Source organism: Mytilus trossulus, chromosome 5 (assembly GCF_036588685.1).
Source record: "Mytilus trossulus isolate FHL-02 chromosome 5, PNRI_Mtr1.1.1.hap1, whole genome shotgun sequence".
NCBI lineage: Eukaryota > Metazoa > Mollusca > Bivalvia > Mytilida > Mytilidae > Mytilus > Mytilus trossulus.
In genome coordinates, this window is record NC_086377.1 from 7,922,363 (window position 1) to 7,940,231 (window position 17,869).

Consider the following 17,869-nt stretch of genomic DNA (forward strand, 5'->3'; position numbering starts at 1 on the left):
AAGTAGAAAATGGAGGTTATATAGCTAGCGAAGCTTCTCACTTGTATGAGAGTCGCAATAATATTTTAACGGATTTAATGACGTTTTTACATAAATCTATTGCATATTTAATATGTATTAATTGATATTCAAGTCTTATATACATGATGTGTTTTAATTACCAATTGTTGTTGGCTTTGAGCCAACTGTCAGTAAGTGCGAGTACTCTCTGATAAGTTTTTGATGTCTTTTCTGTTTTTGCAATGTATGAGCAGCCGTCCACGTCCACTCTGTTTTTGATGTATTTATATTTGTATCCATCTGATGAGTCTTTTCAACTGATTTATTGGTTTGTTCTTGTGTTGCAGTGTTACGCCACAGGCCCTGGTTATGATAGGGTTGAGCGCTCACAAACATGGTCAACCCCGCTACATTATGTACCTGCATCTAGTAATTCAGGAACTTGTAGTTCAGTGGTTATCGTAGGTTCATGTCTGTCATATTTGTTTCTCATATTATATATTAGGTCACATTCCTCCTTTGAATTGTTTCATATTTCATGTCAAAACATTTTTTAGCCGACCATCCAGTAAAAGTCGTTTTCATTGTTGAAAACGTTAGACTTGCCTATAATTTCTAATATTAACTTCATTTGAACTTTCATGGAAAGTTGTCTCATTGGCAATCATACCGCATATCTGTATTTTAGTAACTCATATTCAATATTTGCAGGTTTATTTTGTCCTTTAGATTTTACAAATGTTTTCCTTCTGTATCACTAAAGACACATTAATTGTCGAAATGTCGAATTTGGGGATGTTAAATTTGTACCGTTCATGTTATATGTCAATTATAATAATAATTTCACTATGAAAAAGACAGACTGATACCGGGAGGGTTTGTGTTTATTAAGTATGTTAATGCAGTACGATGAATGTTTTCATATATATAAGAAGGACATGTGCATGTTTGCATATTCTATGTTTTTATATTTCAAGTAACATGTACATGTACTTTCATTTTGAAAAAAACAATAGGTTAACTAAAAAGCAGAATATTGGGTATAAATGCCAACGAGATTACTCTCCATCCATGCAAGTCTCAATACATAAAAAGTTAGCAATTATATGTCAAAGTAAGGCCTACAACACGATTCCTTGCCTCAGACCAAAAGCAAGTTATAAAGAGCCTAAACATGACTAGCGTAAATCAATTTAACAGCAAATCCAATTTTATAATCTATATAAAAAACGAGAAACAATAGACATCTAAGAACCACTGTCCACACCAAAGTCAACCACTGAACAGCAGGTTCCTGACTCAAGAAAGGTGCATACATATGATACATTATAATAATATTCTACACATTTCATTGCACACTTTTTTCTCAGTTTAGTTTTCCTTTTATTGTCGGCAATGACTTATACAAAATGAACGAAAGATGCAGAAACAAATAATTCATAATCAAGTGTGTAATAAAACCTTGAAATCGACTAAAACGAGGCTAAAAACGACAGGACGTTGACCCAAATGAAAAATCAAATGAACAACAGTGAGAAATACGTTGATTTTAATGACAGTATAAATCAGCGTAGACATAATGTTATTTTCTGTGTCTGACGCAAAATGCCACTCTCATCATGCGGCACATCTCATTCCAAGGTGGCATTATTCCATAATCTCTTTTGTTCACTGAGCCACCCACTGAATCCATCTGTCTTCTATCTGTAAATGGAAATTAATATAAAATATAGAGAAATATGGATCAAACAAAATAGAGAAATGTGGTCTAAAAAGTTAAAGAAATGCATCATGCACTTTTTACCCATTACTCTCTCTAATATGAAAAACCTATCCTGACTTCATGTATGAACGAAGATGCCTCCGTTTACGGAGCACTCTTTGAGTGCATGCAAGGATACAGTGGAATCCATGTCAGGGGCGGATGCAGGAATTTTCGAAAGGGGGGGGGGGGTGCTAACCCAGGGCAAAGGAGGGGGGGGGGTGCAAAACATATGTCCCGATACAAATGCATTGATCGGCAAAAATAAAGGGGGGTGCGCACCCCCGGAACCCCCCCTCTGGATCCGCCACTGCGTGTATACTCCCTTTCTCGATTAATGGTGATCTTTCACTTACGTAGTTAGACTCTCATATATAAAATCAATTACAACCACAACAAAAATTATGAGTTGTATGAAGAAAGAAACATCCGTAAAATGCTTCGGTTTATTTTTTTTGTATTTAACGTATGATTTAGCTGAATAATTATTGACGTTCCTCAATGTTTATGTCGTTAAAACAGTAATATCAACAATGATTTCGCTAAATAGTCATTAACTCTCAAAAGATGCTTCCTAATATATAAAAAATATCGATGACGTACCACTAAGATCGTTAAATGAAATAAAAATGCAGATTTAGCTTTAGAATATTAAAAGGGGTTTTCTTTGCTTTAAATTGATCGGAGTCCATAAAATGTTTAATCTGTTTCTTTTAACAAAGTTGATATATTTGATGGAGAACAATGACGTCATCATTTTACTTTAATGACAATGAATAAATTTATGAAAATGTAGTTATAATCTTTGAAAGGGTTATTAAAATATTTAAGAACATCACAGCATTAATATGAACACTAATGTAACTCTACAGAAATAGCACCAAAACTAAATAGAATAATAAAATAAACGTAAAATCTCTTCTGGGATTTTTTGTTTGTTTATATCTGTGGTAATCCCGTTTGTTTATAGCAAAAACGACCCCTCCCCCGCCCACCCGTACTACAAAAACTCATAAAAGAGTCAAATTCTGATGCAACTTTCTAGGAATTAGCATTAAATCAGTTTTTACAATAATCTAAAGCACATTTACAGATTTGATAATGAATATCATTATCATGTGAAAGCCATAACCTTAGTTTTAAAAAAATCAACATAATCTGTACATATTTAACTCAAAAAAGAGGGACGAAAGATACCAAAGGGACAGTGAAACTCAAAAATCTAAAATAAACTGAAAACGCCATGGCTAAAAATCGAAAAAGACAAACAGACAACCGATAGGACACCTGACACAACATAGAAAAGTAAAGAATAAACAACAAAAGTACAATTGCGGATGTACTTGCTTATAGAAGGACGGTATTTTCAATTTTTAGTAAGAACCGGTGGTTGTAAAAGAAACGTTCATAAACATTTTTCATTTACATGGCAATTGTTTTTGGAACTTATTTTGACGTTATTTATAAAAACAAAACAATTGTAAGAATAACAATTGAAACTTATTTTGATGCCATTTATAAAAAATATATGGTGAGAACTATACCCAGATAACCTTTGACATGTCCGTTGGTTTTCTCATTTGAATCGTTTTAAAGCTAGTCATTTTGTGGGCCCTAAATACATTCTTTCCTTTCTGTGTGAGCCAAGGCTCCGTGTTGAAGACCGTACTTTGACCTATACTGATATGAGTACATTCGTAGTTCATCAATTTAGATACAATTCATGAGCGCGTGCGTTATCGTATTAATGGGTATAATTATACAACTTTATAGTGAGGATTAAATGTACAGGAAAAGGAACATCACTCCTTAAGACGTTAATCTTTCTCATAAATTTACGACAATTGACTATTTATTTCGGTAAAATGATATAATAGTTTTCCCAAAACAAGAACAAAATATTGTTTTATGATTTGCAGTTTTCCATAAGAGTAATAACCATTATAAGTCAAGTACGCATGTTATATTGGCATTTTGGTTGTGAGCAAACACGAATTCTCCAATAATCAAACAATGGTAACCTTTTAATTCAAGAAATTGTTTGGCTCCTCACCGATGTGTATACAATATTGTAAGTAATGATTTGACCTTATTCTGAATACTAAACATGCTAAATAAAATTGAGATTGAAAATAGGGTATGTGTCAAAGAGAAAACAACCCGACCAAATATCAGACAATAGCCAAAAGCCACCAATGGAATTCCAATGCAGCAAGAAACTCCCGTACCCGGAGGCGTGTTTCAAATGGTCATAATACAATCAAGAAAACAAGTGTTTATACATTATGAAAAGCGCTCGATTTTATTCAAATAATATCAAAGATCTCATATATCTATCATAAAAAGTATGTACATATATAATTTAGAGAAAGAGAAAAAAAAACTAAAACGGTTTGATTTGATTTGTGGTGTTTTAACGCCACCTTTAAGCACCCCAAGTAGGCTATTTTGTGGCCGCCAGTTTTAATCGGAGGAGGAAGTCAGAGTGCCCGGAGAAACCAATCGGCATTCGATAGGAAAACTGACAATAATGGTCAATTAAGATAAGAGTCGAGTGCACCCGCACAATCGGGGTTCGAACTCATAATCTCAATGTTGACTTGCTAGTGATTACAGTAGTAACTACTTAGACCACTCGGCCACCGAGTCCCCAAACAAAACGAAATGATAGCTATACCAGTGACCTCATTCTGATGATTGTAACATGTATAAAAGTATTGGAGATATGGATTTGTAAGTTAAGTTTAGGGTGGTACCTAACACTATAGGGAGATAACTCTGTAAAATCAGCTAAACGTTTTTACGTTGTGTTGTTAAAGGGATATTTAGCTTCTCAATGATCAAAATGAGTGTTTTTCAGACTCCTATATAACCAGTGTGAGTTTTCTGATAAAACAGTTGGTTCAAAATTTTTAAAATTTTGATATTTTAGTCAAAAGGTCAAAGTAAATAATAATACAGAATCTTCATACTTCAATTTATATAAACTATGTATACCTGTTTTTACTTGAAAAGAAGATTTCGTATCTATTTTTCGCTTTTCTTCTTGAAAACTAAATTCTTGTAAATTCTGTAAAATTTCTATTAGAGTTTTGCGTTGAAGCTCTGTATTTTGTCGTTCTGACGGTTCTATATCTGAAAATAAAGTAATAAAAACATCAAACTTATTGTCGTCTGACTATCTTACAGGTCTAGTATAAATAAAGGCAACAATTGTATACCGCTGTTCAATAGTCATGACTAGATAAAACGAAAACAATTAATCCGGGTTACAAACTTAAAAAGGGAGAAACACATCTTTTATAAGGGGAAAACAATGGAGCAACAGAAACATTGAAACAAATCCAAAACATATGAAAACAGACTTTTATAGCTGACTATGCGGTATGGGCCTTGCTCATTGCTGAAGGCCGTACGGCGACATCAAGTTGTTAATGTCTGTGTCATTTTGGTCTTTTGTGGATAGTTGACATATTTGTAATCATACCACATCTTCTTTTTTATATTTGACAACAACTGCCATATTGTTTACTTCGTTCAGCTAGGGCATTTAAAGACAGAAAAACAAGGTTGGTTGATCCTGATTCTATGACAAGCAAAACCTTCCACTTATATTACAATGTTAAACATGCGACTTGAATGCAGTACACATAAACACACCTGTAGAAATCTCAGGACAGAGAAATACATTAATAAATAATATGATAGTACACTACAACATGCATATCTCAAAATAACTACAGATACCTCCCATGAATTTACGACAGTACACCAGTTAAGACAACAGTGTAGAACAACTGATATACGTAATGAGCTCACGACTAAATGGGAAAAAAAAGGTAACGTTTGCCAAGGGTAGTTTGAACCTCGGTTTGTTGATAACTCATTATTTATCGACGTCAAATTTAAGACAGATATATATGGTCGGGTTGTTGTCTCTTTGACACATTCCCTATTTCCATTCTCAATTTAACTGATAGTATAAAGTCACTGTTTTGTTTCTTAATAAAAAGACTTAATTTCAACTAATCTTTCAATTATAAGGAAGCTTCAAACTTCATAGAGCTATACGACCTGTGGACACGTACAATCCATCTGAGGGGCTGCACAACAGTGATCATTATACACGTGAGCTATACGACCTGTGGACACGTACAATCCCTCTGAGGGGCTGCACAACAGTGACCATTATACACGTATGCAGTGTTAAAGGTATCCTTAGCGCCAAAACCTCTAAATTTATACTTATCTGCTGATTACAACTTAAAACATATTTACACTTTATATTAAACCTTGTTTTCATATCAAATTGTAAAATATAAAACGATAAGTCTCTACTGATAGTATAAAGTCACTGTTTTGTTTCTTAATAAAAAGACTTAATTTCAACTTATCTTTCAAATATAAGGAAACTTCAAACTTCATAGAGCTATACGACCTGTGGACACGTACAATCCCTCTGAGGGGCTGCACAACAGTGATCATTATACATAGAGCTATACGACCTGTGGACACGTACAATCCCTCTGAGGGGCTGCACAACAGTTATTATTATACACGTGAGCTATACGACCTGTGGACACGTACAATCCCTCTGAGGGGCTGCACAACAGTTATCATTATACACGTGAGCTATACGACCTGTGGACACGTACAATCCCTCTGAGGGGCTGCACAACAGTTATCATTATACACGTGAGCTATACGACCTGTGGACACGTACAATCCCTCTGAGGGGCTGCACAACAGTTATCATTATACACGTGAGCTATACGACCTGTGGACACGTACAATCCCTCTGAGGGGCTGCACAACAGTTATCATTATACACGTGAGCTATACGACCTGTGGACACGTACAATCCCTCTGAGGGGCTACACAACAGTTATCATTATACACGTGAGCTATACGACCTGTGGACACGTACAATCCCTCTGAGGGGCTGCACAACAGTTATCATTATACACATGAGCTATACGACCTGTGGACACGTACAATCCCTCTGAGGGGCTGCACAACAGTGATCATTATACACGTGAGCTACACGACCTGTGGACACGTACAATCCCTCTGAGGGGCTGCACAACAGTTATCATTATACACGTGAGCTATACGACCTGTGGACACGTACAATCCCTCTGAGGGGCTGCACAACAGTTATTATTATACACGTGAGCTACACGACCTGTGGACACGTACAATCCCTCTGAGGGGCTGCACAACAGTTATCATTATACACGTGAGCTACACGACCTGTGGACACGTACAATCCCTCTGAGGGGCTGCACAACAGTTATTATTATACACGTATGTAGTATTAAAGGTATCCTTAGCACCAACACCTCTAAATTTATACTTATCTGCTGATTTCAACTTAAAACATATTTACACTTTATATTAAACCTTGTTTTCATATCAAATTGTAAAATATAAAACGATAAGTCTCTACTGATAGTATAAAGTCACTGTTTTTTTCTTAATAAAAAGACTTAATTTCAACTTATCTTTCAATTAAATATCTTTCCCTAATAAATTCTATTCGTCTGATAAAGTATCGATCAGTGTTATGACTGTTTGAGGAGGCCGCCATTTTGATTTATTTGGCGGGATTATTAGCCAGTAAATTACCTTTCCACTCAGACTGTCAACAAGTGTAAATACTTATAAAGTCATTTGTCCGGATACAAAATCACTATAAATTGTTTAAATAAACATCGGATTGTGAACGCCATAAAATGTTTTGTAAATAGTAAAGACAAGATTTATAATTTGATGATTAGAACGTTATGCTTTCTTGGTGTAAAAATAACTTCAATATTTGAATATGATTTTGTTTCTAAAATAAATAGAACATTTTTACGTAGATAGAAATAAGTATTAAAAAGACATCAAAAGAACAATTATCACATGGGTTGACGTTGATGATGGCGATGATGATGGTGATGTGTATACTGACGTGTTGGTGTTTAATGATATGTAGTAAAAGCTTTGATGGTTGACTAATATAAAACCTGCTTTGTTCTTAATATACGAACTTAGTCGAATCTATATGTGTAAGTTTACAATTTAGCAAGCTATAAATAATCCACAGGAATAGTTACTAGACTAAAACATTGTCTGTCTTTGCTAGTATTCCTAAAAGGTCGAGCACATTTAAAAATGAAATATGGTAATTAATTTCAGTCATTATAATATTTGCAATTGCGTACAATGGCGGAATTTTCAGCATAGGAACGTCTGCAACATCACAATAACGTTCGTTACCATCCCCTCCTTCTTCAATACCCCAATGAATTAAATGAATAGACAAATTATCCCCTTTTAACATATGGTAAATGACCGTCGAGAAAAAGGATAATTTAATAAGATAATAAATAGTTATAATACTGATTAGCTAGTAGTGGTTGCTAATATTGGCGCCATTGTTAGGCAAATACGATTGTCCCCTTACTAATTTATAAAAAAGAAGATTTGGTATGATTGCCAAGGGGCAGCCCCGTTATTCCGACACCCCATTAGTCCGACACCCCATTGGTCCGACACCCCATTATTCCGACACCCCATTGGTCCGACACCCCAATAGTCCGACACCCCATTAGTCCGACACGGATATAATTGAACAATATTATAATACAAAGTAAAATATGAAAATACCAAACTCCGAAGAAAACGGAAAGTCTTTAGTCAAATGGATAAATCAAAAGCCCACTCATCAAATGAATGGATAACAACTGCCATATTCCTGACTTGGTAAAAGCATTTCCTTATAAACGGTAGTTTAAATCTGGTTTCATAGATACAGTTTCAAGATTCAAGATTTTCAAGATTTTATTCATAACCTCAGACTCATACAGGTGTACAAGAGGACAATATATACAGACATGAGATAATACATAGCGAGACAGGACAGACGAAACATAAAAACATAGTATATTATAAAGGACAATTGGTAAAATTAGTTAAAGTATTTCATAATTATTTCACGAAAATTGATAATTTCCTTTGAACTTGTACGTTACATATAGACAGCAAGCCAGTAAAGGAGTAGGTCCGGTAAGGACCGATTTGGCCTCAAATTTCAGGTTCATCTGACGAAAGATTTTGCCCACTTTTTAAACACTTAAGTGTCTATTTCATTTGATTCAATTAGGTTATGTGAAAGATTTTAACTGATTTAGTCATGAAAAACGATCCGATTTAAGCTCAAATATGCCGAAATATGTCACTTTTCAGATGGTTTTTGTCAAAAATGAAAGTGGCCGCATCCGTGTTCATCCTCAACCTTTATATATGTTATGTATTATCATCAAGTACAACATACATTTCAATATTAAGGATGAGCACGAATGCGGCCACTTTCGTTTTACACGGAAACCGTCTAAAATATCCTGATATTTTTATTTATAATTGATGCATGAAATAATGCAACCGTTATTCTTTTGCTTTAGTTTCAGAAATATAAGTCAAAAACTGCAATTGCCCCCTTTGTTATATTTTTAGCCATGTCTGCCATGTTGGTTGGATGGCAGGGTCACCAAACACATTTCTAAAACTAGATACCATAATCATAATGCTGATTGTGGCCAAGTTTGGTTAAAATTTCCTCAGTAGTTTCAGAGGAGAAGAAAAATCCAGGGGCCAATTGACCATTTTGGTCATGTTTGAATTTGTAGATCGTACAGTGTAGCTCTATCTATCATAATATTTAAAATCATAACCTAAAACTGCAAAATTTCCTTAAAATTTACAAATTTCAGTTGCAGCAACCCGACAACGGGTTGTACGATTTGTCTGAAAATTTCAGGGCAGATAGATCTTGATCTAGTAAACAATTTAAACCCATTTCAGATTTGCTCTAAATCCTTTGGATTTTGGATTTAGAGATATATTCCAGAATCTACATTTTACCCCTATTTTCCATATTTTAACCATGCCAGCCACCGCCTTGGTTAATTGGCCGGTTAATCGGACACATGTTTTTAACTAGCTGATACCTAAATGATGATTGTGGCCAAATTTGGTTGAATTTGAAAATTGGCCCAGTTGGTTCAGAGGAGAAGGTTTTTGTAAAAGTTGACGAACGACGCTGGTCGACGGACGCCAAATGATGGGCCAGATGAGCTTAAAATGCATATAATAGACAAAGCACATTAGGAAAAATGAACGAAGAAATACATTATCTTCATTTCAAGAGAATAATATCATTAGTTAAAACTAATCCTCCTGAGAGTCCTCATAATTATAATAACATAATTCATGAAGTACATACTTTCAATATTATAATTTTGCTTAATGTCCAGTGACAAATATTACATGCGAAATCAATTTAGCAATAAATACAATAGGTAGGTACTGTAATAGATACCATCCGGGGTAAAAAAAAAAGGTCAATGAAACTTGGAGTGCTGCTGAATGATAAACGTATATTGAATAGGGACAAACATTTGCCTTGCAACAGGCTCAGACAAAAGGCTACCGACGATCCCTAGATTTGTTGCAATGTTTCTTTACCTGCAGAGAGCGTGGTACTCTCTCTACACGAGGCATCGGATAAAACGTCACCACTCTGACAAAACTATATACCTCGACCAATCAAACGGACGTCCCATGCACCCAGGGTTTACTGATAGTTGGAAAAAGGCAAAAGTGACCATAATTCTATTCCCACTTTAATTTTAAATGGATATCAAAACTCATCGACCTTGTCCATCGAATGACTGAGAACAGGAAAGGCAATTTAACTTAGGAATATCAAGGTTGGTTGGTATTAGTGAAAATAATGGCATATATTTACTCAAACCGAATACAGAAAATCTGATTCAGATGCCGAGTAGCGAACATTTTGTAAAACTAAATGTACTTTTTGAAGTTTTGTCGAATAACTAACATGGCGATACTCTACTTTGTGTTTCTCCCAAAGGAGGGAAATAAGAAAGTTAAGGCTCCAATTAGGCTTTACTGAATAAAAGTTTGTATGTAAGATGCGCAGTTGATTCGGTGTGGTGTACAGAATTTGTTTGAGAAGAATATTTAAGTTTAGTTTGTCTTTATGCAACACTGTTTGTACTTATTGAAGAGTGAATTATTTAAAGCAAATACGTTAAACACTTAAAATAGGGGTGAACCAAACAGAACTTTGTAAAGTTTGGTGCGTTCTCCATTAAGAATCAGCCAAAAATGTACTGGTAAAAAAGAAATAATGAAAACAAGTACATTCCTGTAACAGTGTCAATGTGAAGAGAAGTGGAGTTTGTTGCTAGATTTATTTTCATGTCACATGTTTGCCTCGTTTGTTTAAAAAACAACCGATAAGTTGTGTTTTTAAAGATGCAACAAAGAACACAAATGAAAATAACTAAAATATAATTACAGAAATGTTGTTGCTTTATGAATATGCAATTACAAATATTGTTGCATACATGTATGTCATCATTCATGGACATGACGGTTTGAATACATGATTGGTAGTTAATGTTTGTCTAATGTCCAGTGGCAAATCTTTCATGACTATTCAGTTCATGTTCATTCTGACAGTACATTGCATCCATTTATATCGAAACTTCAACCTTAATCAAGTCTTCTTTGTATAGAAAGATGTCATAAACTTAAAACACTCTCGATGGCTCTCAGTGTTCGATAATTAAGTTCGTGTACTGTATATATATGAATCAAAATAGTAATGGTTGGAATCAATAGTCCTTCTTTATGGTAAAATGACAGTTTTTCCAATTTTGACTGTCTCCGAGACCTTATCACGTGTACACGATTCATTATGATGAGAGACTGCTGATAACATTTTTTTTTTAGTAGAATGTGTTCCCATATAGAACATATCTTAAATTAGTTAACCAAAACTTGCAAGAACCTTGGTTTTTCTTATATGGACGTAGTCATGGTACTTCTTCAATAGTAATATCAAACAGGTGACATGATATTATCTGTTTCTGTGATATACTCATAAGCAAGAGTAGTTCAAATATCAAGATTCTACGAAGGAGTGTAGGGATTTGGGGAGGGGTCGTTCATATAGATATTCTTTAATTGACATGCAATTTTCTCTATACTTTATACTGTTTGCAATTATTCTCTAACCTTTATATTTCGGCGGTTATTTACCTTTGTCGGACTATTGGGGTGTCGGACCAATGGGGTGTCGGAATAATGAGGTGTCGGAATAATGAGGTGTCGGACTAATGGGGTGTCGGACTAACGGGGTGTCGGAATATCGGGGCGACCCCGATTGCCAATGAGACAACTATCCACAAAAGACCAAAAATGACACAGACATTAACAACTATAGGTCACCGTACGGCCTTCTACAATGAGCAAAGCCCACACGTATAGTCTGCTATGAAAGGCATATTATTAAGCACCTTCAAACGAATTGAAACTCTGTCATATTCCTCACTTGATGCAAGCGGAAAAGAACCAAAATATGAGTTAAAACGAGTTAAATTGTATTGTTCTACTGTCACGTTGATGCCACTACTGGTCGAGTTTTAGTTCTCCGAGGGTATCACCAGTATGGTAGTCAACACTTCTATGCTGACATGAATTATTATTGATAGGGTTAATTTGACTGTTTACCAAACTTTTGAATTTTTGAAATACTAAAGCTTTTCTACCACAGGAATAGATTACCTTAGTTGTATTTGGAAAAACGTTTAGGAATTTTGGTCCTCAATGCCTTTCAACTTCGTACTTTATTTGGCCTTTTACCTATTGAAGACCAAGAGCTCGTCTGACGTTAAAAGAAAATTTCAATTCTGGTATCTATGATAATGAAAGTGAGAGTGGAAATAGGGAATGTTTCGAAGAGACAGTAACCCGACCATAGAACAGACAACAGCAGAAAGTCATCGACAGTTCTTCAACGTAGCGAGTAATTCCCGCACATAGGGGCGTCCTTTAACTGGTCATTTTGTAAATTTATTTACACAATAACTGACAGAGACATATGGATGCTATACAACGCTTCATTGTTTCAATTTGCAAACTTCAATTCGAATAATGGATGTTAGATCGTGGGAGTTGTAATATCAATTTCTTTTGCATTTCAAATTAAAGAAACTATTATTTTTCCGTAAAGTTATTTTAATTTCTTGTATTTTCTTGAAATTACTAAACTAAAATGAGTAAATTATACATTATATTGTGGAGTGATATAGGATTACAGTACATGCATTAAATTGGTGACTTTTAATTAAACTTTATTTTCAAATATCGGCTTCTTATTGTGAAGAAAAATACTATATTTCCGTTTTGTATCTTGAGACTTGTCTTATCGACACTTAAAATAACATGGCAGATTTATAATTATACAGGGGAGGGAAACGTAATAATTTGTACCATTCAATAACTAAGTAAGTCGAAACTTTGGTAATACCGAATAAACATTAAAACATCGAGCTTTTAACCAAAATGAATTTATGATCATGTTTAACAATATGTTAAAGGGGTTCACATTAAATATTTGATATATGAAAATCGAATTATGGGTCAATACGTATAAATAACCTCGAGAAAATACATTCAGAAGAAAAAGTATATAAAAAGTCGCACATCAGAAAGACTCTGAAAAAAACAAACTGTATAACAATATTAAACTGTTGTTTTTTTTTTATTTGAAAAATTAGGGAAAAGCAGATACAAAAAGTAGTTTATCACATGTATTTCAAAACAAAATATCAGATCAGCCCGTTTGGTAATTCAATAATAGTTTAACGGAAACCTGTCGTGGTCTGCACGTATGTAATGTGTCTGGGTGATAGAATGAAGAAGCTGTTCATAGCTGATACACTTTAGCAAATGTTTCAACACGTCCGATATGTCTGATATTGAATAGATACTCAGAGAAAAGAAACTTTATTTTTCAAAAATAAAACTTTATATCTCTATCCATTACAAAGATAAGAGTATTTGAAAACAAATTATAATAAGATACAGATATTTTACTTTGTTCCAGCAGGTAGCTACACAGCTTATATAATAATATATTCATTTTCCTAAATTAAAACAGAAAATTTGTATGTCCAATTTATTGGCATTTTATTACTGGTCTATGCGTCCGTTCGTCCATCCTTCTGTTCGTCCGACTATCCCACTTCACGTTATAGTTTTTGGTCAACCCCACTAGAACAAACCAGAATTAACTCTACTTTTCCAGAAATGAATGTTACCTTTGGATACAAATTTTAACGTTTTTCGTTTTAAATCTTTGTAAGATTCGTTTTAAATAAAATCATCAAAACCGAACGGTATCTAGTGGAAACTTTTGTATCCAGTACGCTTATATACCTTTTAACTTGAATTTTTTAACAAACATGTATAGTTTAAAATATAGAACCTAAACAGTAGCTACATTAAATACAATCTGTGAAAAAGCTTATAAATTTAGATAACAAATTTTATATATTATTAATCTATCGGTATCCACAATTTAATCCTTAACTTTTTAAATCTCTTTTATAATTTACAGCAGATGATGAGTTTTTCTCATGTTGAAGGTAGCCGATACGGTGGTGTACAGTTATGTAAACCCTTAACCATTGTTCAGCGGTGTTTGATTTACCTGTTATATTGGAAGTATTATACATTAAATGGATACTAACCAATTACACAAAATTAGCACATGCACAGCCAAGAAAACACACTAAAAGCAAAAGAAATGTACGCAGGTGCGGATCCAGAGGGGGGTTTCGGGGGTTCAAACTCTCCTTTTTGTTGGACGAGTAATGCATATGTATTGGGACATATAGTTGGACCCCCCTTTTTTAAATGACTTGATCCGCCCCTGGTACGTAAGGTGACAACTTTATTGGTGTTCTTTAGTATATAATCTGATTTTTAAACATATCCTTTATGTACAAACGATGGATTATCTGATTCAACGCTCTTAAATAACCCAATAATGTACCATAAAATATAAGCTCTTTAGTGATTACGATTCTAAAACAGGCTAACTATGCCTAATGAAAAGATATCAGATAGCCATTATTTTGCATGATTAGTTTCGTACATTGTTTTCGCATTTTTATTGGCCTTAATGTATCCTCGTTGACACAGACGACAACTCGGAACACTTCTGTTCTCCTATTGTTAACAAGGATTTAATTTGTAACTACATTGTTTACGAGATATTAACCGGGAAACGCGAGATTTTCTATACAGTCATACTGAGTCAAATTGTCGATAAAACATTAATAAATAACATTAATTGATGAGGTTTAATTACGCCATTTTCTTTGATCTTCGGAAACAAACAATGCCTTCTGGAAGACATTACAATTTACAACTTCAAATTTAACGGTTTTTTGTTTATTTTTCTTGTGTTCACTACGATTTCGACGTTTTTGTTTATTTTCTGCTAAGAATTAACCAGTGAGCCGATTTTACAATTTACAACTTCAATTTTAACGGTGTTTTTTGTTGTTGTTTTTTCTTGTGTTCACTACGATTTCGACGTTTTTGTTTATTTTCTGCTAAGAATTAACCAGTGAGCTCACATTGCAATTTACATTTCAATTTTAACGTGTTTTTTTTTTCATTTTTCTTGTGTTCACTACGATTTCGACGTTTTTGTTTATTTTCTTCTAAGAATTAACCAGTGAGCTGACAATCCAATGTTTTCAAAAAGATTAAACTGTATAATGTTTATTTTATTATTTGTTTGTGTCGCTTTTAGACTTTTAGATTAACACATCCAATGACTATTCATATTCTATGACGATTCTAATTCTGTGTATTAGAAAAAAGAGAAACAGATTTTTTTGATTGTATCTTTTTCCATATAATAAGGCGTCTTTTTTTTCATTAGTTATGTAGTAAATTTAATACCGGTTTATATTAAAATTTAATGTCAACGGAACATAACGATGTTAAGAAATAAACGTTCAAAGAAGAATGAGATTTTAGTGAAACCATTTATATTTGTTCATTAAGTTCCATTGTACTTTTTATTGACATCTACTAAAATATTAACAAGTAAACTTTTCCCACAAAAATAAAAGTAGGAAGATATGACGGGATTTCCAATTAGACAACTATAGGTCAGGGACCACGGAGCGATAATGTAAACAACAATAGGTCACTTTACAGCCTTCAACGATGAGCAAACATATACCGTCAAGTTATGAAGTGGTCTGTTATGTGGTACCAGTTATGTAACATAATAGAAAATTACTTTCGAGTTTGTCCGTCACTGGAAAAGAATCGTCAACTATGCACATCTTTATGAGGTCATTTTCCAGATAGAGGGGATCGCCTGTATCCCTGCACAGGTAACATTTTGCAGGATAAACTAGCAATAGTGTTTGTTCTGTAGGTACTTAATCATAGTTCCCTAATGACACAAGTGCTGATTGTTAAGTATAAGAATTCAATTTGCCAAATAATTCGTGCAATATAGCATCATAGTTTTCCAACCATTCGCACAACATGGAAACGGAAGTGACAAGACAATTAACTCACAAAAATATTGTTGTTCACTAAAACCAAAGTTATTTGACGAACATGCATCAACTCGAAAGTTGTGTATTAGAAAAATATAAATCCGGTTATAAGTTGTATTAACAGATCTCGTGTACAAAAGAAGTACAGGAAATTGTCCTAGGCAAGTTCTTACAAACATTGTTTTGTCATTCTCTCACAATAAAACAACTTTTGTAAGTATGTGTTGTTTCTTTTGTTGCTGATTTGTTTTGTCATTACTTTGTAGTTTTTGTTTAGGTTTGTTGTTGTTTGCAATTTTGTTGTTTTATTGCTAACATTAAATGATCCTTCAATCCTAATTTTTCATATAACAGTTTTCAATTAACCGTTAAGGGCAAATAATTTCAGGTTAGTTAAACAATTATATAAAAACAGAGACATCTTCAAGTCGTATAGATCTGTTTTATAAAACAATAACTAGCATACTTGGATTTCTTTATAGACAAATATAGATTAGAAATGAAAAACATAATTAAATATCTATTTTAAAAACACTTTTAGTAAATGTGATCATCTTAAAGTGGATATTAATGTTTATGTTTTTGCATCTTATTGTATTTGAAATATCATCAGTTTCAATATTGAATTGTGTGGGGGGACTAATTCAATTTAAACAAAATAAATATGATAGTGTAAAACAATTATGTATATAAAAAAGAAAATGTGGTATGATTGCCAATGAGACAACTGTCCACACGAGACCAATATGATACAGACATTAACAACTATAGGTCACCGTACGGCCTTCAACAATGAGCAAAGCCCATACCGCATAGTCATATTAATGGTTATATAGTATGTCTGTTTCAAAATATCAGAATAAATCTAAAAGAAAAGTGCACGGCCAATTAACTATCAGATGAACAGTACAACATTAACACTGAATTGCACCAAAAACAAATGCCAACGAACATATAAATATTTGATAACAACTGCCATAATCCTGACTTGGTACATGACATTTTAAGAAAAAAAGGGTGGACTCAACCTGGTAAATTGGTTAGCCAAACTTATATAAATGTATAGATCAACCTTGATAGTGTTTATAAATTTATTGAGTGTTATTTTTAATCTTTCCTCCTCACAATTCTATTGGAATAGTTTCTGCGTATGGAGCACACTCTGTATATGAAGTAAGTACAGTATAGTGTGAACACGCAAGTGCATAACGTATCAATTAAGACATGTCAACACCATAAGACGGGGCAGATGGTATGTTACTGCTGAGAAATGGGAATTTGATAATTGGGAAGTACAATTATACAGTTTGTCATAAATTTTTGGTGTGCAGTCGTCCGTCTATGTCACTTTTAAGGAAAAGATCAAATTATGAAGCAGTCCTTCTTGTATCAGTAGTAAAATAGTGTGGTCTAAATGTGCATAAGTGTAAAAAAGAAGTTATGGTATGATTACAAATGAGACAACTCTCCACAAGAGACCAAAAAGACACTGACATAAACAACTATAGGTCACCATACGGCCTTCAACCATAAGCAAAGCCCATACCGCATAGTCAGCTATAAAGCCCCCTAAATGACAATGTAAAACAATTCACATTAGAAACTAACGGCCTAATGTATGTGTCTTGCACGGTCGGTGAAAACAATGGTTTATGTT

The 17,869-nt window shown here is 33.8% G+C and overlaps 1 protein-coding gene across 1 annotated transcript in view; it reads right to left on the reverse strand.

The window, feature by feature from the left end:
* Positions 1–1,532: 1,532 nt before the first annotated feature.
* Positions 1,533–17,869, reverse strand: part of LOC134719387 (uncharacterized) — a 31,089-nt gene continuing 14,752 nt past the window's right edge. The window contains exons 2-3 of the mRNA XM_063582394.1: positions 4,760–4,897; positions 1,533–1,704 (exon numbers count right to left, since the gene is read on the reverse strand). Of these exons, the coding sequence (XP_063438464.1) occupies positions 1,583–1,704; positions 4,760–4,897 (260 nt within the window). The 3' untranslated portion in view covers positions 1,533–1,582. The remainder of the gene's footprint in view (positions 1,705–4,759; positions 4,898–17,869) is intronic.